The sequence below is a fragment of the Oenanthe melanoleuca genome, linkage group LGE22 (genome assembly GCF_029582105.1).
Source record: "Oenanthe melanoleuca isolate GR-GAL-2019-014 linkage group LGE22, OMel1.0, whole genome shotgun sequence".
Taxonomy (NCBI): domain Eukaryota; kingdom Metazoa; phylum Chordata; class Aves; order Passeriformes; family Muscicapidae; genus Oenanthe; species Oenanthe melanoleuca.
In genome coordinates, this window is record NC_079363.1 from 2,490,730 (window position 1) to 2,511,317 (window position 20,588).

Here is a 20,588-nt window from a genome sequence, read left to right on the forward strand (position 1 = left end):
TGGGGTTCCCTCAAATAAATCCTGGAGGATTTATTTATCCAGGGGGAAAGGGATTTTTCCGTTTTATTTAATAAAATTAATTTCTCAATATTTAGCGCAGCCGAGGTTGGAGCCCCGCCCCTTCACCCATGTGGGCGTGGCCAGGAGCTCCGCCCCTTACGCGCAGGGGGCGTGGCTTAGCCAAACCCCGCCCCTCGCCGCGATCCGCGCGATGTAAACACGGCCTGGCCCCGCCCCTTTTCCCTTCCAGCCAATCAGCGCCCGCCGCCCGTTTCAAGGCCACCCCGGCCCCGCCCCCCCGCTCGCCCGCACCGAGCCCCGCGCGGCGGCCACGCCCCTGTCCCGGTGCGGGGGCGCCTGGAAACCGCCGCGGGCCCGGTCCCTCCGGTGGGCGCGCGCGGCCCCCCCGCCCCTCCCCCGCCCCTCCCCTCCCCCCCCCGGGCCCGACGGCGGCGGGAGCGGCAGGTACGGGGGGGGGGGGGGGGGGGGAGGGGCGGGCACCGGGAGGGGCTGGCGCGTGTGTCCCCCCCACCCCCTCCCGTGTCCCTCCCGGTCGCTGTCACCCTCCTGTTGATGTCCCTCCCCCGGGGACTCCGTGAACGGGCGGTGACAGCGCGACCTGCGGGGGATGGAGGGACCCGGGGGGGGAACCGGGAGTCGCTTGGGCGGCCGCAGCCCGGTTCAAGTAATCCAGGATAGGCTGTTCCAGCCCGGCCTGTTCCCGGTTACTTGTCCCGGGAGGCGGCTGGTGACGTCACGGAGGGGGGGACCGGAGCAGCTGGTGTCTCTCGGTGGGTGTTGGCCCCCCCAACTCCTGCCACCCCCACTTCTGACCCCCCGCGGCCACCTGTCCCTGTCCCCACCTGTCCCTGTCCCACCTGTTCCTGTCCCCACCTCCCCATGTCCCTCGCCCCTCTCTGTCACACCCCCCCCCTGTCCCTTGTGACCCCCCAGCACCCACTCCGGGGGTGTCAGGAATGGGGTGGGGGTGCTCCCACAATCCCAGCTGTGCCCCCCATTCCTGACTCGTGTCCCCCCACACTCAGGTTCTGCTCCTTGGGGTCAGGTGAGCCCCCCTCTCTCTATGGATTACAAACCTGCAGGGGAATGGGGGCGTCTAGAGAGAGTTGGGGGTGCAGTGGGGGGGGTTGGGGAGCATTCCTTGGGGGAGGGGCAGGGCAGGAGATGTTGGGCTCCCCCTTCTCTTCCCAACAGAACACCTGGGCTGGTTCTTCTGCACCTTTATTCAGCCTCGTGCTGTGACCGGGGGGGGCTGAACCCCCTGAGCCGCACCCCTCAGGCCGGGGGGGCTGGGGGCTCCTGGGGGGGCTCCTGGGGGGGCTCCTCCCCGCACTGGAAGCGCAGGAAGTCCCAGACCTGCAGCCCCCCCCGTTCCCGCAGGTACCGGCCCAGGGGCACCCCCGGCTCCAGGAGGGACCCCTGGGCCAGCAGCCGCGTCTCCGAGTCGCCGCCCAGCTCGTCCTCGGGGGTGCCCAGGCTGGCGGGGGCCATCCCCACCACGTGCTGGGCCACCCTGCGCCCCAGCTCCTGCAGCTCGGGCGGGGGGGGCCCCGGGGCCGGCCCCCCGCAGGCCACCAGAGCCCCGTAGGTGCCCATGGCCACGGGGGGCCCCGGGGGCACCCAGCCGTGGGCGTAGGTGGCCACGAAGCCGCCGGGGGCGCGGAGCCACGCGGCGCGGCGCAGGGCCAGGCGCTCGCCCAGCCGGCCTGCGGGGACAGCGGGGTCACAGCCGGGCTGGGGGGGACCACAGAGTGACCTCACACAGGGCTGAGCCCCGGGGAAACGCTCCTGGGGCAGTCCCCACCCCAGCCCAGGGGTTCTGCCCACCCAGGATGGGACTGGGGGCACTGGGGCACTGGGAGCAGTGGGGGCACTGGGGGCACTGGGTGTGTCGGGTTTTTGGGGCACTGGGAGCACTGGGGGCACTGGGAGCACTGGGTGTGTCAGGGTTTTGGGGCACTGGGAGCACTGGGTGTGTCAGGGTTTTGGGGCACTGGGGTGGCTATTTGGCATCACCAGGAACTGGGGTTCAGGGGATTTGGGAGATGAAGGAGGCAAACTGGGATGTGCATAGAAAGGGCACTGGGCAGACTGGGAGTGGTGAGAGACACTGGGCACAAGGTTGAACGGACTCAGAGGAACACTGGGCAGACTGGGATGTACTGGGAGAGGCCCAGGGGTCCCCACTCACCCATAGCCAGCGCCAAGTGGTCACTCAGCAGGTCCCCCCCGTCCCCTGCACGCAGCTGGGCCAGTTCATCCTCTCGCAGCAGGTGCTGGGGGGAGAGGTCAGAGAGGCACCCCAGCACCCCAAACCCTGCCCCAGCACCCCAAACCCTGCCCCTGCACCTCCAAACCCTGCCCCAGCACCCCAAACCCTGCCCCAGCACCCCCAAACCCTGCCCCTGCACCCCCAAACCCTGCCCCTGCACCCCTGCACCCCCAAACCCTGCCCCAGCACCCCTGCACCTCCAAACCCTGCCCCTGCACCCCAGCACCCCAAACCCTGCCCCTGCACCCCAAAGCACCCCTGCCTCCTGACCCCCCCACTCCCCCCCCCTCCAGCCCCACCTTGGTGCCCGAGGCCCCCCGGCAGAGCCCCAGGACCCCCCTGGCCGCCATCTCCACCAGCTGCTGGAAGTCGGGGGTCCGTGCCACGAAATCTGTCTCACAGTTCACCTGGGGGGGGGGGACACACAGTGACCCTGGGGACACAGAGACCCCCCCGGGGAATGCGGGGTCCCCCCAGAGCCCATCACTCACCTCCACCATGACGGCGGCCGAGCCCTCGCTCAGGACCCCCACGAGCCCCTCCCGGGCCCGCTGAGCCCCGGGGGCGGCAGCGCGGGCCCAGCCCCGGCGGCGGGACTCGGCCTGGAGCCACGCCTCGGCCTGGGGACACGGGGCAGGGTCATGACGGGGTCCCTGTCACTGCCCCATGGCCTGGGGGGGACGGGGCCATTCCAGTGTCCCCATCAGGCAGGGCAAATGGGGGGCAGGGTCATCCCAGTGCCCCCATCACTGCCCCATGGCCTGGGGGGGTCGGGGCCATTCCAGTGTCCCCCATCAGGTGGTAAAATGGGGGTCAGGGCCATCCCAGTGCCCCCATCAGGTGGTAAAATGGGGGGCAGGGCCATCCCAGTGTCCCCATCACGGCCCCACGGGGGGGACACCGAGCAGACCCAGCCCCGCACCCCTCCCGCCCACCTGCTCCAAAATCCCGCTGCGACCCCCCCTCACCAGCTCCGCATCCCCTCCCCCAGCTCCTCATTCCCCCCGGGTTTTGTGCCCCCCCAGTTCCCACCGCTGCCCCCCTCCAGTCACCCCCTGGTCCTTCCCCCCCCGACCCCCGCACCTGCCGCAGGTCGCCCCCCGCCCGCTGCAGCGCCTCCCGGCAGCGCATCACCGGCTGCCCCGTGCGCGCCCGCAGCTCCCGCAGCTCCCGCAGCTGCACCGGGGGCGCCGCGCTGAACCAGCGGCGCGGGGCGGCCTGCGGGGAACGGGGGAACGGAACCGGCTGAGCGGGGGGGCCCGGGATGGGGAATGGGAATGGGGGGGCCGGGATGGGGAATGGGGGTCCCGGGATGGGGAATGGGAATGGGGGGGCCCGGGATGGGGAATGGGAATGGGGGGGCCCGGGATGGGGAATGGGAATGGGGGGGCCCGGGATGGGGAATGGGAATGGGGGGGCCGGGATGGGGAATGGGAATGGGGGGGCCCGGGATGGGGAATGGGGGTCCCGGGATGGGGAATGGGAATGGGGGGCCCGGGATGGGGAATGGGAATGGGGGGGCCGGGATGGGGAATGGGGGTCCCGGGATGGGGAATGGGAATGGGGGGGGCCGGGATGGGGAATGGGAATGGGGGGGCCGGGATGGGGAATGGGGGTCCCGGGATGGGGAATGGGGGGCCCGGGATGGGGAATGGGAATGGGGTGTCCGGGATGGGGAATGGGGGTCCCGGGAATGGGGAATGGGAATGGGGGGCCCGGGATGGGGAATGGGGGGTCCTGGGAATGGGAATGGGGGGTCCCGGGATGGGGGGTCCCGGCAGTGTCCCGGCATGGGGGAGTCACGGGGTGGAACCGGAGCGGGGGGGGAAGCGCGGAGCGGTGGCGGGGGGTCCCGAGGGGAATTCCAGGGGGTCCCGGGGGGGTTCCCGGGGCTGGGGGGGTTCCCGGGGGTCCCGGGACTGGGGGGGTCCCAGGGGCTAGGGGGGGGTCCCGGGTGTTCCCAGGGGGTCTCGGGGGTTCCCGGGGGTCCCGCTCACCCGCGCCGCCCCCCCGAGCGCGCCCAGCGCCGCGCGCTGCATCCCGGCCTGCCCTCGGCGCGCCGCTCTGACGTCACGGCCCCGCCTGACGTCACGGCTACGGGCGCCGGGAAGGGTCAAAGCGCGGGCACGCGTTTGGCCGCGCGTTTATGACGTCAGGGCGGGCGCGACGGAGCCGCGGGATTGGCTGGGAGGAAATTTTGGGAGGGGGAAATTTTGGGGGGGGTGTGGGGGGAGCTGGAACTGCCCTCGCACCCGAGACCCCCGAGACTTACAGACCCTGGGCCCTCAGAGAGCACCCGCAGCGCTGACCGGCCCCGCATAGAGACCCCCGACCCTCAGAGCCCCCCGGCATTCATAGACAACCCCCCGACCCTCACTGACCCCCCCCGACCCTCACAGACCCCCCCCAACCCTCATAGACCCCCCCCCCGACCCTCACTGACCCCCCCAACCCTCATAGACCCCCCCCGATCCACACAGACCCCCCCGACCCTCATAGACCCCCCCCCGACGTCCACTTAACCCCCCCGACCCTCACTGACCCCCCCGACCCTCACAAAACCCACCCCAAAATCCCAGTAACCCCCCTCCACATCCCGACTGACCCCGAGGCAAAATGAGGGTCACTCCCTCTGACCCCCCACCCCAAAATCCCATTAAACCCCCCCCGCACATCCCGAATAGCCCCGGGCCAGAGTGAACGAGGGTCACCGCCTCTGGAGCTCCCCAAACCCCCTAAACCCCTCCCTGAGTCCCCCCACAGAGCCCCCCCACTCCCCAACCCAGCACCCCAAAATCACACACACCGGCTGAACCTCGGGCGCATTTAATCCCCCTCCGCACCCCCCCAGCCCCCCGCAAGAGACCCCAGCCCCTGACCCAGCGGGGTCACCGCGTAGATCTCGATGTCCCCCTCGGGCTCCCGCCGCAGCAGCTGCACCCCAAAAAACGGGGGCAACATCTGGCGGAAGAAGCGGGAGGCGCCGCGGCGCAGGCGGGCGCTGAGCAGCGCCCGGGCCGGGGGCACCAGCAGGTGCCGGAGGGTGCCCAGCAGCGGGGCGAAGGCGCGGGGGTCGTACACGATGTCGGAGCCCAGGATGAGGTGGAACTCGGGGGCGAAGCGGCGCTGGTCGCGCCCCCAGCGCAGCGGCCGCACCCGCGGCTCCCCCGCGCCGCCCGGGAAGTTGCGCCGCGCGTTCTCCCGCAGCTGCGGCAGCGCCCGCGGCCGGTCCGTCAGCGTCACCTCGGCCCCTGCGGCACCGCAGGGCGGCCCTCAGGGGGTGCGGCCCCCCAGGGAGCCCCCCCGGAGCGCGGCGTTACCGTGGGGGTCACCCCAGGCTGACCCACCAGCCCAAAACCCCGAGGCAGAGTGAGGGTCACTCCTTCTAAACCATCACCCCAAAAATCTCAGTAAAACCCCGAGGCAGAGTGAGGGTCACTCCTTCTAAACCATCACCCCAAAAATCTCAGTAAAACCCCGAGGCAGAGTGAGGGTCACTCCTTCTAAACCATCACCCCAAAATTCCAGTAAAACCCCGAAGCAGAGTGAGGCTCACTCCCTCTAAACCATCACCCAAAAATCCCAGTAAAACTCCGAGTCAGAATGAAGGTCACTCCCTCTAAAACATCACCCCAAAATTCCAGTAAAACCCGGGCCAGAGTGGGGGTCACTCCCTCTAAACCATCACCCCAAAATCCCAGTAACTCCTCACATATCCCGAAAAACCCCGAGTCAAAATGAGGCTCACTCCCTCTAAACCATCACCCCAAAATTCCAGTAAAACCCCGAGGCAGAGTGGGGGTCACTCCCTCTAAACCATCACCCCAAAATCCCAGTAAAACCCGGGCCAGAGTGGGGGTCACTCCCTCTGAACCATCACCCCAAAATCCCAATAAACCCTCTCCACATCCCGAATAACCCCGAGTCAGAGTGAGGGTCACCCCAGTCTGATCCGTCACCCCAAAATCCCGAGTCAGAATGAGGGTTACTCCCTCTAACCCACCACCCCAAAATCCCAGTAACACCCCCCGCACATCCCGAATAACCCCGAGGCAGAGTGAGTGACGTCACCGCCTCTGGACCTCCCCAAACCCTCCCCGACCCCCCAAAGCTGGACCCAAAAGGGGGGGTTAACCCCTCGTGGAGCCCCCCAGACCCCAATAAACCGCAGGGCTGCTCGCACCAGTTTCCAGTTCTGTGCTGGGCAGAGGAATGGGGATCCCCCCAATCCATGGGTGCCCGCAGCCCTTTAAGTGTCTCCCCCAAATCCCCCAGTGCCCCCCCTCACCCAGCATGGCAGCGAAGATTCCCACGATGCCGGTACCGGCCCCCAGCTCCAGAACCCGCCGCCCCGCCAGCTCCAGGTTCTGCTCGCCCAGGAACCGGCACAGGGACAGGGCCTGGGGGGCACAAAGGGGGGCTGGGGTACGGCCCTGGGGGGGGATCCAGCCCATGGAGCCCTCCTGAGGGGATCCCTTCCCCCCCAACCCCAGGGCCCCCCAGGGTCATCCCCACCCCCAGTGACCCCCCCGTGCCCCCTGGAATGCCCAGGACACCCCCCCACAGTGACCCCATCTTCTCAGGGTGCCCATTCCCGGTGCCCCCAACCCTTCCGGTGTTCCCCGTTCTCTGGGGCCATCCCTCCTGCCACCCCCGGGATGTCCTGTGTGTCCCCCCGGGATGTCACCTCCCCCCTCCCGGTGTCCCGATATCCCCGTGATCCCCCGGCTCTCCCCGTCCCCCGGGATGTCCCCGGTACCCCCCCGGTGCCGCTCACCGCCTCCCAGACGGCCCCGGCGGGCCCGAGCCGCGGCCCGTGGTGCTCGGCGATGCGCAGGACGCGCCCGCACAGCCGGAACCGGCGCCGCTCCGGGAACAGCTCGGCGAAGAGCGCGGGGTCGCGGGGGAACACGGCCCGCAGCGCCGCTTCTCCTTCCTCTTCCTCTTCCCCTTCCTCTTCCTCTTCCTCTTCCTCTTCCTCTTCCTCTTCCTCTTCCTCTTCCTCTTCCTCTTCCTCTTCCTCTTCCTCTTCCTCTTCCTCTTCCTCTCCCTCTCCCTCTCCCTCTCCCTCTCCCCCGTTCTCCTCCGTCTCCCGGCCCCCCCCGGTCCCCACGTGGCTCCCCGGCGCTGCCATTGTGGAAGGGGCGGGGCCTGGGGTCGAGCCCCCAGAGCCTGATTGGCCGATGCCGGTTAAGCCACGCCCCCTCTGCAGGTAATGGGGCTCCGCCCACGGCGCGAGCTCGGTCCCCGCCGGCGGTCCCGGGGAGGGTTCGGTGTCCCCCAGTGTCCCTCGGTGTCCCCCGTGTCCCTCAATGTCTCCCAGTGTCCCCCAATGTCCCCCGGTGTCCTCCGATGTGCCCTTCCCCATCCCGGTGTCCCCCAATGTCCCCCGGTGTCTTTCGATGTCCCCCGATATCCCCTTTCCCATCCCGGTGTCCCCCAATGTCCCCCGGTGTCCCCCGGTGTCCCCTGGTGTCCCCTGCCCCATCCCCGTGTCCTACCCTCTATCCCGGTGTCCCCTGGTGGGTCCCTGCCCTCCCTTCACCTGTCCCCTCCCCATCCCGGTGTCCCCCAATGTCCCCCAGTGTCCCTCAATGTCCCCCGATGTCCCCCGATGTCCCCTTCCCCATCCCGGTGTCATCCCGGTGTCACAGACCGTCCCCGGTGCCACCCGAGCCGGGCTCACCGGGGGGGGCGAGGGGGTGACCGGGGGGTTCCGCGGGGTAATGAACAACCGCTAACGAACCCCGGTAATGAACAACCGCTAACGAACCCCGGTAATGAACAACCGCTAATGAACCCCGGTAATGAACAACCGCTAATGAATGACCGAACCCCGGTAATGAACAACCGCTAATGAACACCCGGTAACGAACCCCGGTAATGAACAACCGCTAATGAACAACCCCTAATGAACAACCGCTAATGAACGAACCCCGGTAATGAACAACCACTAACGAACCCCGGTAATGAACAACCGCTAATGAACGAACCCCGGTAATGAACAACCGGTAACGAACCCCGGTAATGAACAACCCGCCCCGGCTCCCCCGGTCCCCCGGCCCCGCTCGGGACCCCCCGCGCAGCTGCGTCACCTCCTGCGTCACCGGGTTAATGGTGGCCCCGGTGTCCCCCGGGGCAGCGCTGGGGCGGCACGGCCTGGGGGGTCGGTCCTGAGATAATTGACAAATGGTTCGTGTTAATCATAGAAGTTCTGGAGTTTGTATAAACCGGAATACTTTAAATAAGAAAAGGACATGGAGCTGGATAAAGGGAATTAGATGATTAAACCCACTCTGATTAAATCTCCCTGTTATGAATTTTGTAGATTGAATATTGTATAGCAGTTTGTAAAAGAAAAAAAAAAAGGGATTTTCCGTGGTCTGAAAGGTTTTTTTGCAGAATCAGATTTCCTGCCTTTGTGTGATCAGTCACAAACTATCCGCTAAAAATCAACCTTCCCACTTCTCCTGGTTTTTATCCACCAAAACCAGATGGTTACATGACCGATTGTCCCAAGAGCTGTCCCACGAAGTTTGGAAGTTTCTTTGACCACCACTGCTCACCTTGCAGAATTATTACAACAAAACAATAACAATTATTGATGACTACAAGGAAAACCATCCTATAAAAAAGGAGCTGCAAACCAAGGTCAGGCTGTGACCCCTCACGTTTTCCCCAGTGCTGCTTGCTCTGTCTATATAAAATAAAGCAATATAAATTTTGGTGAGTACCGAGACTTTTGTTTCTCAATTATAATTTGTATATTTTGTTTCCCATTTCTGTTCCTGGCAGCCCCGGAGGGACCGGCCGGACGGGCGGGTCTGGCCCCACATTGCTCAACCCCCCCGGCCCTCCCGGCACCTTCCCAGAAATCGCCCCCGGCTTGGCCGCAGCCGAATTCCCCAAACGGCCCCGAGCGGGAAGAGCCCGCGGAGGGGGGGACGGAACTGGGAACACTGGGGGTGCTGGGAGCACTGGGGGGACTGGGGGCACTGGGGGACACTGCGGGGACTGAGGGCAGTGGGGGCAGGAGGAACTGGGGGCGCTGGGGAGACTGGGGGGCACTGGGGGGCATTCGTAGCGCTAGTGGCACTGGGAAGGGACACTGGGGGGCACTGGGGAGCATTGGCAGCACTGGGAGCACTGGGGGGACTGGGGGGATTGCGGGATTGGGGGACACTGTGGAGGCTGAGGGCAGTGGGGGCACCGGAGGAACTGGGGGCGCTGGGGGAACTGGGGGACACTGGGGCACCGAGGGGATGTGACACTGGCAGGGGCTGTGGCGGGGCAGGGAACACGGGGGGACTCCAGGAGAAGTGAAGTCGGGGCATGGGGGAGACTGGGGAGCACTGGTGGGATTGGGAGCGCTGTGGACGCTGTAGGCACTGTGGAAACTGGGAGCACTGGGGAGACTGGGAGGACTGGGGGATACTGGGGGTACTCGTAGCACTGGGGGCACTGGGGGGGCCCTGGCAGCACTGGGAGCACTGGGGTGCACTGGGGAGTACTGGGGGCACTGGGGGGTCACTGGGGGCACTGGGAAGGGACGCTGGGAGCAGTGGGGGCACTGTCAGCGCTCGGCCTGCAGGGGGCGCTGTGAACTCGGGGGGCGCAGCCGAAGCTCTCCCCGCTGACAGGCTGCGTGTGACGTCACAACGCCGCGCCGTGACGTCACTGTCCCGCGCCGCGCGGCGCTGCCATGGCGGCGGAGGAGGAGGAGGCGGCGCTGCCGCCCCAGAAGCGCTTCTACCGACAGCGAGCGCACTCGAACCCGCTGGCCGATCACACCCTGCGCTAGTGAGTGCGGGAACAGCCGGGAACACCGGGAACACCGGGAACAGCCGGGAACAGCCCGAAACACCGGGAACAGCCGGGCCGGGACCGCGGCGTGGCCCCGTGTGGCACCGCCGGTAACCTGGAACAGCCCGGCTGGGTCCCGGTCCTTCCCCATCCCCTCCCGGTGTCACCGACCGCCCCCCGCCCCTGCCTCTCCCCCGTGCCCCCTCCCCGGTGAGGCGGCCCCAGCCCCGGTACCGCTCGGGTTCCGGGCAGTGACACCCCCGGTACCGCTCGGGTTCCGGGCACTGACATCCCCCGGTACCGCTCGGGTTCTGGGCAGTGACAGCCCCGGTACCGCTCGGGTTCCGGGCACTGACACCCCCGGTACCGCTCGGGTTCTGGGCAGTCACAGCCCCGGTACCGCTCGGGTTCTGGGCAGTCACACCCCCGGTACCGCTCGGGTTCTGGGCACTGACACCCCCGGTACCGCTCGGGTTCTGGGCACTGACACCCCCGGTACCGCTCGGGTTCCGGGCACTGACACCCCCCGGTACCGCTCGGGTTCCGGGCACTGACACCCCCCGGTACCGCTCGGGTTCTGGGCAGTGACACCCCCGGTACCGCTCGGGTTCTGAGCACTGACACCCCCGGTACCGCTCGGGTTCTGGGCAGTGACACCCCCGGTACCGCTCGGGTTCGGGGCACTGACTCCCCCGGTACCGCTCGGGTTCCGGGCACTGACACCCCCGGTACCGCTCGGGTTCTGGGCAGTGACACCCCCGGTACCGCTCGGGTTCTGGGCACTGACAGCCCCGGTACCGCTCGGGTTCTGGGCACTGACACCCCCGGTACCGCTCGGGTTCTGGGCAGTGACACCCCCGGTACCGCTCGGGTTCGGGGCACTGACACCCCCGGTACCGCTCGGGTTCCGGGCACTGACACCCCCGGTACCGCTCGGGTTCTGGGCAGTGACACCCCCGGTACCGCTCGGGTTCCGGGCACTGACACCCCCGGTACCGCTCGGGTTCTGAGCACTGACACCCCCGGTACCGCTCGGGTTCCGGGCACTGACACCCCCGGTACCGCTCGGGTTCCGGGCACTGACACCCCCGGTACCGCTCGGGTTCTGAGCACTGACACCCCCGGTACCGCTCTGGTTCTGGGCACTGACACCCCCGGTACCGCTCGGGTTCTGGGCACTGACACCCCCGGTACCGCTCGGGTTCCGGGCACTGACACCCCCGGTACCGCTCGGGTTCTGGGCACTGACACTCCCGGTACCGCTCGGGTTCTGAGCACTGACTCCCCCGGTACCGCAGCCCCGCCCGCCCCCAGGACATGGACTGGGCCTCGCTCTTCCCGACGTTTTTCCCGCCCGACGCCCCCCCGGGGGCGCCCCCGGCCCGCGTGGAGTTCGCAGACCTTGGCTGCGGCTACGGGGGGCTGCTGGGTGAGCACGGGGGCACCGGGAACCGGGCGGGGGGGGGGCTCTGACCACCGGGGGGGCTCTGACCGGCGGTGGGGGCTCTGACCGGGGGGTCTCTGACCGGGGGGGCTGTAACCGGGGGGGGGAGGGCTCTGACCGGGGGGGGGGGGGCTCTGACCGGCTGGGGAGGTCTCTGGCCCCCAGGGGGATCTGACCGGCGGGGCTCTGACCGGGGGTCTCTGATCGGGGGGTCTCTGACCGGGGGTCTCTGACCGAAGCTCTGACCGGGGGTCTCTGACCGGGGGGGCTCTGACCGGGGATCTCTGACCGGGGGGCTCTGACCGGGGGTCTCTGACCGGGGGTCTCTGATCGGGGGGGCTCTGACCGGGGGTCTCTGACCGGGGGGGCTCTGATCGGGGGGGCTCTGACCGGGGGTCTCTGACCGGGGGTCCCTGACCGGGGGTCTCTGACCGAAGCTCTGACCGGGGGTCTCTGGCCCCCGGGGGTCTCTGACCGGGGGTCTCTGACCGGGGGTCTCTGGCCCCCGGGGGTCTCTGACCGGGGGTCCCTGACCGGGGGTCCCTGACCGGGGGTCTCTGACCGAAGCTCTGACCGGGGGTCTCTGGCCCCCGGGGGTCTCTGACCGGGGGTCCCTGACCGGGGGTCCCTGACCGGGGGTCTCTGACCGGGGGTCTCTGACCGGGTGTCCCTGACCGGGTGTCACTGACCGGGTGTCACTGACCGGGGGTCCCTGACCGGGGGTCTCCGGCCGCCGCCCGCAGTGGCGCTGGCCGAGCGCTTCCCGCAGTCGCTGGCGCTGGGGCTGGAGCTGCGGGGGAAGGTGGCCGCGTTCACCCGGGCGCGGATCCGGGCGCTGCGGGCGGCGCAGCCCGGGCGCTTCGGCAACGTGGCGTGTGTGCGGGGCAACGCCATGAAACACCTGCCGCACTTCTTCTGCCGGGCGCAGGTGGGACCCCCGGGACCCCCACAGCAACTCTGTGTCCTCTGATCCCGCCCCGAGCCCCCCCCAAACCGAGACCCCCCCAAACCGAGCCCCTCCTCCTTCCCCCTAAAATGCCTCACCCACTGAGCAGCCCCTCCCCCTGGGACCCCCCAGCCCCCCCAGCAGTGGGGTCTGGGGGTCTGGCAGGGTGGGGCGCTGCCCCCCTGACCCCCCCGTTGCCCCCCCAGCTCTCCAAGCTGTTTTTCCTGTTCCCTGACCCCCATTTCAAGCGCACCAAGCACAAGTGGAGGATCATCAGCCCGGCCATGCTGGCAGAGTACGGCTACGTGCTGCGCCCCGGGGTGAGCCCCCAGCACCTCCTGACCCCCCAAAAACCTCCTGACCCCCCCCAGAACCCCTGACACCCCCGGGCTGCCCCCACACCCCGTGTTGTGCTCGTGGGGGAGGCCCCCGTGCCCCCCAGGGGTCCCCAATTCCCCCAACCCTCCCCAGCAGCCCCAGGGATCTCAGAACTCCTCGGGATTGTTGGGGGGATGGGGGTCCAGCGTTTCTGGGAGTGGCAGGTTTTGGGGTGTCCCTGATTTTGAAGTTCCCCTGGGCTTGGTGCACTCGGGGGGGTTGGGGTGTCAGGGTGTTTTTGGGGTGTCAGGATGTTTTTGAGGTGTCAGGGTGTTTTTGGGGTGTCATGCTGGTTTTGGGGTGTCAGGGTTTTTTAGGGGTGCCTGGTGCACGCAGTGTTTTTGGGATGTCTCACTGTTTTTGGGGTGTCTGGTGCACATAGGGGGGTTGGGGTGTCATGGTGTTTTTGGGGTTTCACGCTGTTTTTGGGGTGTCAGGGTGTTTTGGGGTGTCAGTGTTTTTGGGTCGTTCACGCTGTTTTTGGGTGTCAGAGTGTTTTTGGGGCGTCACGCTGTTTTTGGGGTGCCCAGGGCCTGGTGTACACGGTGACAGACGTGCCTGAGCTGCACCAATGGATGCTGAAGCATTTTGGGGAGCACCCCCTGTTTGAGCCCCTGCCCCCTGCCCAGATGGTGAGAGCAACTGGGGGGAACTGGGGGGCACTGGGAGTGTGGGGGAGCACTGGGGGTCAACTGGGGGTTCAAGAATGGATGGGGGAACTGGGGGGGGCACTGGGGTTACTGGGGGATACTGGGGGGCACTGGGGGATACTGGGGGGGCACTGGGGATACTGGGGGGAACTGGGGTTAATGGGGGATACTGGGGGGCACTGGGCACTGGGGATACTGGGGGATACTGGGGGGCACTGGGGGATACTGGGGGATACTGGGTGACCCCCTGGGGGTTCTGGGGTGGCACTGGGGCGCACTGGGCCGTTCCCGGAGGGGCAGTTTGGGACTCACCGGTGTCACCGCGCTGATGTCCCCGCGGGTGTCGCCGGTGCCCCCCGCAGGCCGCGGACCCGCTGGTGGCGCTGCTGCCGTCGGTGACCGAGGAGGGACAGAGGGCGCGGCGGGCGGGGCGCCCCCCCTGCAGCGCCGTGTTCCGCCGCCGCCCCGACCCCCCCGCGGGGGACGGGCCGGACCCCCCCCTCACACAGCCCCGTTTTTAATAAAGTCCCCAAGTGTCCCCAAGTGTCCCCGAGTGTCCCCAAGCCCGCTCTGTGCAGTGTCCCCCATCCTCTTCCCCCCCAAAATCAGGAGGTTGGAGCCGGTTCCTGCCTCAGTTTCCCCATCGCAGAAACCCCCGGGATGGGGACAGTGACACCCCCGGATTGGGACAGTGACACCCTCCGGGAGGGGGACAGTGACACCCCCGGATTGGGACAGTGACACCCCCGGGTGGGACAGTGACACCCCCGGGATGGGACAGTGACACCCCCGGGTGGGACAGTGACACTCCCGGAGGGGACAGTGATACCCCCGCGTGGGACAGTGACACCCCCGGACTGGGACAGTGACGCCCCCCGGTGGGACAGTGACACCCCCGGGGTGGGACAGTGACACTCCCGGGGTGGGACAGTGACGCCCCCGGATTGGGACAGTGACACCCCCGGGTGGGACAGTGACACTCCCGGAGGGGACAGTGACGCCCCCGGGGTGGGGACAGTGACACCCCCGGATTGGGACAGTGACACCCCCGGGTGGGACAGTGACGCCCCCAGCACCCCGGGGCTTTCCGCGGCCCCGCCCGGTGGCGCAAGGCGGAAATTCCCGGGACTGGGGAGGGGGCGGGGGGCAGCCGTGTGTCCCCCCCGTGCCCCCCCAAAGGGACCCGGGCTGCCCGCGGGACTGGGGCCACTGGTGGAACTGGGAGCGGGGCTCACTGGGTGCCACCGTGGGGACACGCACCCCCCAATTCCTCCCGGAATATCCCCCCGTGGGCCGGTTTGGGGGTGCTGGGGTCCGTGTGTCACCGGGGGTTTGGGGTGCTGGGGGTGTCACTGGGGATTTGGGGTGTCGAGGGCTTCACCGGGGGTTTGGGGTTCGGGGCCGTGCGCGCCCCCGGTTCTGCCCCGGCGTGTGCGCGCCCTGGGGGCGTGGCCGCGGCGCCGAGCGCGCCGCGCGCTGATTGGCCCGAGGGCCCCGCTATGCAAATGAGGGGGCGGGTGTGGGCGGGGCTCAGGGCTGGGGGCGGGGCTTGTTTCCCAGTTTGGCGCTGCGGGGCGGGGTTAATGCTGGTGTGGGCGTGGCTCCGGCCGAGGGGGCGGGGCCTGCCCGGCTGCACGTGGGCGGTATAAAGCCCCGGCCCGGGGCCCCCCCCGCAGTCCCGGCTCGGTCCCGCCGCCCCCCCGCGTCCCCCCGAGTCCCCCGGGCCCTGCCCCCACCCCCCGCTGTCACCGCTGCCATCCCCCCGTGTCCCCTCGTGTCCCCCTCCGTGTCCCCTCGTGTCCCCCCGCTGCCACTCGCGCCCCCCGTGTCTCGCCATGTCCCCCCGCCCGCGCCTGCCCGCGCTGCTGGGCCCCTCCCTGCCCGGCCCGGGGGTCCCCCGGGCTCCCCCGGCCCCCGCTGCTGCCCCTCCCCCGGCCCGCACCCCGCACCCCCCGCGGGGCGCCCCGGAACCCGCGCGCCTCCGGGGTCTGGCCGAGATGCCGGGGCCGAGCTCCGCCGCCTTCATCTTCGAGCTGCTGTGCCGGGGGGGCGTGCGGAGGCTGCACGAGATGCAGGTAAATGGGGCTGGGGGCACCGCGAGCCCCGGGGACCCCTCTGCCCCTGCTCGGGGGGATCCTGCTCCGCGGAGGGGATGGGGTGTCACAGTCCGGGCTGGGAGGGGACAGTGCCACCGCCCGAAGGGACAGGAAGGACACCGATCTCTGTCCCCCGGGCTGGGTGGGGCTGGGAGACCCCAAACTGTCCCCAGGATTGTGGGGATGGTTCTGGGACCCCGCTCTGATCCCCGGGCTGGGCACGGGCTCGGGGGGGGCTGGCGGGGCGGGACCGGGTCACCCCCCGAGGGGGCACAGAGGGACAGGGACAGGGCCACCCCCAGGTGACCAGATCACCCCGAAGGGTCACAGCAGGTCCGGGACCTCAGGGGCCCAGGACCTCCCGCAGTGCTGCAGCCGCTCCCGTCCCGCCCCGTGTTCCCGCTGTGACCCCCGGATTGACCCCGATCCCCCCTCACCCCCCGCCTGGGTGCTGGTCCCAGTCCGGGGCAGTGGGGGAGCCTGTTCGGGCTGGTGTGACCCCCTGTGCTCCCTCCCAAAATGACAGCCCGGTCCCGGTTCGGGTCGGTGTGACCCCTCCTGTCCCTGTTCGGGTCAGTGTGACCCCTCCTGTCCCTGTTCGGGTCGGTGTCACCCCCCCGTGTCCCTCCAGGTCCATTCCCAGTCCCAGTTCGGGTCAGTCTCACCCCCCCGGTCCATTCCCAGTCCCGGTTCGGGTCACTGTGACCCCCCCGGTCCATTCCCAGTCCCGGTTCCGGTCACTGTACCCCCCCCCTGTGTCCCCGCAGGTGCACGGCCGGGCCCGGTTCGGGCCGCTCTGGAAGGCTCGGTTCGGCCCGGTGCTCACGGTGCACGTGGCCGAGCCCGCGCTGGTGGCGCAGGTGCTGCGGCAGGAGGGGCCCGAGCCCCGCCGCGCCCTCAGCTGCCCCTGGAAGGAGCACCGGAGCCTGCGGGGGGTCCCGGGGGGGCTCCTCACGCTGTGAGTGCGGTTCTGGGGGGCTGAGCTCGGGGGGACCCCCACTGGGGGGCTGGGAGTGCCCAGGGGGGTCTTTGGGTCGGGGGCTGCATGTGGGATTTGGGGGGGGTCACACTGAGGAGGGGGGGGGGTCGCACAGGGACCCCCGGGGCTCCCCGTGAGCTGGGGGTGTCCGTCCCCCCGGGGCTCCCCCACACCCGTTCCGGGAAGGGCCCGTGGGGTGCGGGGGGGCCCGGGGTGACTCAGGCGTGATTCAGCCCCCCCTCCCCCTCCCCCTGCCCCCCGCACCCCCACGCAGGATGTGAGTAACTGCCCGGGGGGAGCCCGGCCCCGCGTGGGCAGGGGGAGGGACCCCGAACCCCAGCGCAGCCCCCGCCACGGGCGCGGGGACCCGGCGGCTCTCACAGGTCACAGGTGACCCCAATCACACCTGGGGGGGCCCTGGCACTGCCCCGTGGGGGGACCGTGTCCCCAATGTCCCCCGTGTCCCCAATGTCCCCATTTCCCGCCCCTCATTTCCCCTGTGCCCACCCCTCACCCAAGTCTCCTGTGTCCCCACGTCCCTGTCCCTGACCCCTGCCATGTCCTGGCACCCCTCATGTCCCCAGCCCCACCCGTGTCCCCCCATGTCCTTGTCCCTCTCTGTGTCCCCACTCCGTTCCTGTGTGTCCCACGTCCCTGTCCTCCACCCATGTCCCTGTCCCCCGTGTCCCTACATGTCACCCATGTCCCCATCCCTGTGTCCCTGTCCCCCTTTTCCCGCGTGTTTCCATGTCCCTCCCATGTCACCCGTGTCCCCATCCCTCCCCCGTGTCCTCTGTCCTCACTCCTGTCTGTCCCTCTGTCCTCTGTGTCCCCCCCACATCCTCATGTCCCCCCGTGCCCCGCCCTGTGCCGTGTCCCTTGTCCCCCGCGCCGCCCGTCACGCGTGTCGCTGTCCCCAGGGAGGGCGAGGCGTGGCGCGGGTCCCGGCGGGTCCTGGCGCGGGGGCTGCTGCGCCCGGGGGCGGCCGAGACCTTCGCCGGCCCGGTGGCCACGGCGGTGGCCGAGCTGGTGGCACGGCTGCAGCGGCTGCAGCGGCAGCACCCGCGGGGGATCGTGCCCGACATCGGCACCGAGTTCAACCGCTTCGGCCTCGAGGGTGAGACGGGACCCCGGGACCCCCATAGGGCGCCGAAGGGACCCCGGGACCCCCATAGGGCACCCGAAGGGACCCCGGGACCCCCATAGGGCACCCGGGTCCCCCACCAGGACTCCCTGTGTCCCCCCCGTCTCCAGGGACCCTTCTGTGCCCTCAGAGTCCTCAGGGACTCTTGGATCTCTCCTCAGTGTCCCCATGTCCCCAATGTCCCCATGTCCCTCCATCCCCTCTGTCTCTCCCGTGTCCCCATGTCCCTCCATCCTCTCTGTCTGTCCCGTGTCCCCGTGTCCCCATGTCCCTCCATCCCCTCTGTCTCTCCCGTGTCCCCATGTCCCCAATGTCCCCCTGTCCCCCAGCCATCTCCTGGGTGCTGTTCTCCTCCCGCCTGGGCTGCCTGGGCGACGCCGGCGAAGCCACCGCGGCCACCGAGGGTGTGATCCGCTGCGTGGGGGCGGTGCTGGCACTGACGCTGGTGACAATGGCACTGCCCCGTCCCCTCCTGCGCCTCTTCCCTGCGCCCTGGGACGCCTTCTGCCACGCGTGGGACCAGCTCTTCGCCTTCGGTGAGGGGACACGGGGACACCGTGAGGACATCCCATGGGAACAAGGGGGACACCAGCACATCATACGGGGACATGGGGATGTCCCACGGCCTTGGGGACACTCCTGCTCACCTTCTGCTGAGGGGACACAGGGACATCCCGAGGCCACGGGGACGCACGTGGTGAGGGGACACAGGGATATGGGGACATTCAAGGGACACAGAGACATCCCGTGGGGTCACAGGGATGTCCCACCCCCGTGGTGACAGTCCCACGCCATCGGGACACATTGACGGCGCGTGGCTGCGGTGACACTGACAGGGCGTGGTCCCCAGCCAAGTGACAAAGCCTGGCCGCGGTGGCACTGACGGGGTGTTGTTGTCCCCAGCCAAGGGACACGTGGACCGGCGCGTGGCCGCGGTGGCCGCGCGGGGGCCGCTGGCCGAGGGGGACACGTGTGTCACCGACCTGCTGGCCCGGGAGCGCGTCCCCGCCAGCAGCATCTACGGGAACGTCACCGAGCTGCTGCTGGCCGGGGTGGACACGGTGAGGGGGTGACACCGGGATGTCCCCGCTGCCACCGTGGGTCCCGCTGATGTCCCCGTGTCCCCAGGTGGCCAGCACGCTGGCCTGGAGCCTGTACGAGCTGGCACGGAACCCGGGGGCACAGGCGGCCCTGCACCGAGAGCTGGTGGCCGCCACCGCCACCAGCAGGGACAGCGGCGGTGACAGCGCCACCACCGGCAGCGCCACCGCCGCTGCCACCGCCACGGCCCTGGCGCGGCTGCCACTGCTGCGCGCCGTGGTGAAGGAAACCCTCAGGTGACAGCGACACGGGGCGCGGGGACACAGCGACAGGGAGGGGACACGGAAAGGACGGAATGGGGAACGTGGGACATGGGAGAGGGGGAGAGGGACATGGGGACAGGAGGGACACCGGGATGGGGACACAGACAGGGACATGGGGACGGGGTGAGGGACACGGGAATGGGAACAGGGACAGGGATGTGGATAAAGACGGGGACAGGGATGGGGACAGGGATGGGGATGGAGATAGGATAAGATTGGGGGTAAAATGGGGACAGGGACAGGACAGGGATGGGGACAAGCAGGAAGATGGGAAGGAGGATGAGGATGGGACAAGGAAGGGATGAAGACAAGGATGAGGATGGAGGCAAGGACAGGATGAGGACAGCAGGTGACACGCTGTCCCCTCAGGCTGTACCCCGTCATCCCGGCCAACGCCCGCGTCGTCTCCAACTGCGACATCCGCGTCGGCGACTACCTGGTGCCACGCCAGGTGAGCGGGGGGGACACCCCACACCCCGGGGGTGCCATTGTCCCCAGGGTGTCCCCAGGGCGTCCCCAGGGCGTCCCCACGACCCCCGTGTCCCCGCAGACCCTCATCACCCTGTGCCACTACGCCACGTCCCGCGACAGCCGCTCCTTCCCCGCGCCCGACGCGTTCCGCCCCGAGCGCTGGCTGCGGCCCAGGGACAGCGGGGACACCGCTGGGGACACAGCTGGGGACAGCCCTGGGGACACCGCTGGGGACAGCCCTGGGGACAGCCCCAGGCACCCCTTTGCCTCGCTGCCCTTCGGCCTCGGCCCGCGCAGCTGCGTCGGGCGCCGCTTGGCCGAGCTGCAGCTGCACATGGCGCTGGCACAGGTGGGTGTCACCCTGTCCCCGTGTCCCCCCCGTGTCCCCGCGGTGTCACTCACCCGTCCCTGCTCCCCCAGATCCTGCTGCGCTTCGAGGTGCGCCCAGAGCCCGGGGGGGGCCGGGTGCGCCCCATGACCCGCACGCTGCTGGCCCCCGGAGCCCCCATCAGCCTGCGCTTCCTGCGGCGGTGACAGCGGGACAGGGGGACAGCGGGGACAGCGGGACAGCGGGACAGGGGGACAGCGGGACAGCGGGACAATGGGGACAGCGGGGCCCCTGGGGACAGCGGGGACAGCAGGGACACTGGGGACACTGGGGACACTGGGGACAGCGGGACAGCGGGGACGGGGACACTGGGGACAGCAGGGACAGCGGGACAGGGGGACAGCGGGACAGCGGGACAGCGGGACATGGGGACAGCGGGACAGCGGGGATACTGGGGATACTGGGGACAGGGGGACACTGGGGACACTGGGGACACTGGGGACAGCGGGTGAGCGGACTTGGGGACACTGGGGACATGGGGATACTGGGGACACTGGGGACAGTGGGGATACTGGGGACACTGGGGACACTGGGGACAGTGGGGACAGTGGGGACACTCAGGAGACCTTGACCCCGGTGGTGGCCTTGACACCGCAGTGTCCCCAATATCATCACTGGACCTTGTGGTGACC

The 20,588-nt window shown here is 69.1% G+C and overlaps 4 protein-coding genes and 1 long non-coding RNA gene across 7 annotated transcripts; 2 read left to right on the top strand and 3 right to left on the bottom strand.

Annotated features, from left to right (window-relative positions):
- Positions 1 to 1,269: 1,269 nt before the first annotated feature.
- TSFM (Ts translation elongation factor, mitochondrial) lies at positions 1,270 to 4,388 on the bottom strand. 3 transcript variants are annotated; one of them, XM_056515121.1, is made up of 6 exons: positions 4,291 to 4,388; positions 3,377 to 3,511; positions 2,785 to 2,913; positions 2,593 to 2,700; positions 2,213 to 2,297; positions 1,270 to 1,727 (listed from the first exon to the last, which is right to left on the bottom strand). In XM_056515121.1, exons 1-6 carry the CDS (start codon positions 4,330 to 4,332, stop codon positions 1,297 to 1,299), a joined length of 930 nt encoding a protein of 309 aa, XP_056371096.1. In that variant the 5' UTR covers positions 4,333 to 4,388; the 3' UTR covers positions 1,270 to 1,296. The 3 variants fall into 3 exon arrangements, with proteins under 3 accessions (XP_056371096.1, XP_056371097.1, XP_056371098.1); XM_056515122.1 differs by lacking the exon at positions 2,785 to 2,913; XM_056515123.1 differs by lacking the exon at positions 3,377 to 3,511 and having other exon boundaries at positions 4,291 to 4,378.
- On the bottom strand, positions 1,880 to 2,054 carry LOC130265820 (uncharacterized). The gene is made up of 2 exons (XR_008842683.1): positions 1,982 to 2,054; positions 1,880 to 1,928 (listed from the first exon to the last, which is right to left on the bottom strand). It is a non-coding gene; the product is annotated as an uncharacterized LOC130265820 (long non-coding RNA).
- Positions 4,389 to 5,081: 693 nt separating the features above from the next.
- On the bottom strand, positions 5,082 to 7,489 carry EEF1AKMT3 (EEF1A lysine methyltransferase 3). Its single transcript, XM_056515124.1, has 3 exons — positions 7,071 to 7,489; positions 6,582 to 6,693; positions 5,082 to 5,544 (listed from the first exon to the last, which is right to left on the bottom strand). The coding sequence occupies exons 1-3, from the start codon at positions 7,425 to 7,427 to the stop codon at positions 5,120 to 5,122; spliced, it is 894 nt and encodes a 297-aa protein (XP_056371099.1). The 5' UTR covers positions 7,428 to 7,489; the 3' UTR covers positions 5,082 to 5,119.
- A 2,477-nt stretch (positions 7,490 to 9,966) lies between these two features.
- On the top strand, positions 9,967 to 14,062 carry METTL1 (methyltransferase 1, tRNA methylguanosine). The gene is made up of 6 exons (XM_056515129.1): positions 9,967 to 10,093; positions 11,395 to 11,525; positions 12,284 to 12,468; positions 12,693 to 12,806; positions 13,395 to 13,496; positions 13,877 to 14,062. The coding sequence occupies exons 1-6, from the start codon at positions 9,996 to 9,998 to the stop codon at positions 14,033 to 14,035; spliced, it is 789 nt and encodes a 262-aa protein (XP_056371104.1). The 5' UTR covers positions 9,967 to 9,995; the 3' UTR covers positions 14,036 to 14,062.
- A 1,287-nt stretch (positions 14,063 to 15,349) lies between these two features.
- On the top strand, positions 15,350 to 20,119 carry LOC130265843 (25-hydroxyvitamin D-1 alpha hydroxylase, mitochondrial). Its single transcript, XM_056515157.1, has 9 exons — positions 15,350 to 15,589; positions 16,378 to 16,568; positions 17,510 to 17,706; positions 18,063 to 18,269; positions 18,637 to 18,794; positions 18,862 to 19,070; positions 19,467 to 19,548; positions 19,648 to 19,917; positions 19,989 to 20,119. Exons 1-9 carry the CDS (start codon positions 15,350 to 15,352, stop codon positions 20,100 to 20,102), a joined length of 1,668 nt encoding a protein of 555 aa, XP_056371132.1. The 3' UTR covers positions 20,103 to 20,119.
- Positions 20,120 to 20,588: the final 469 nt, after the last annotated feature.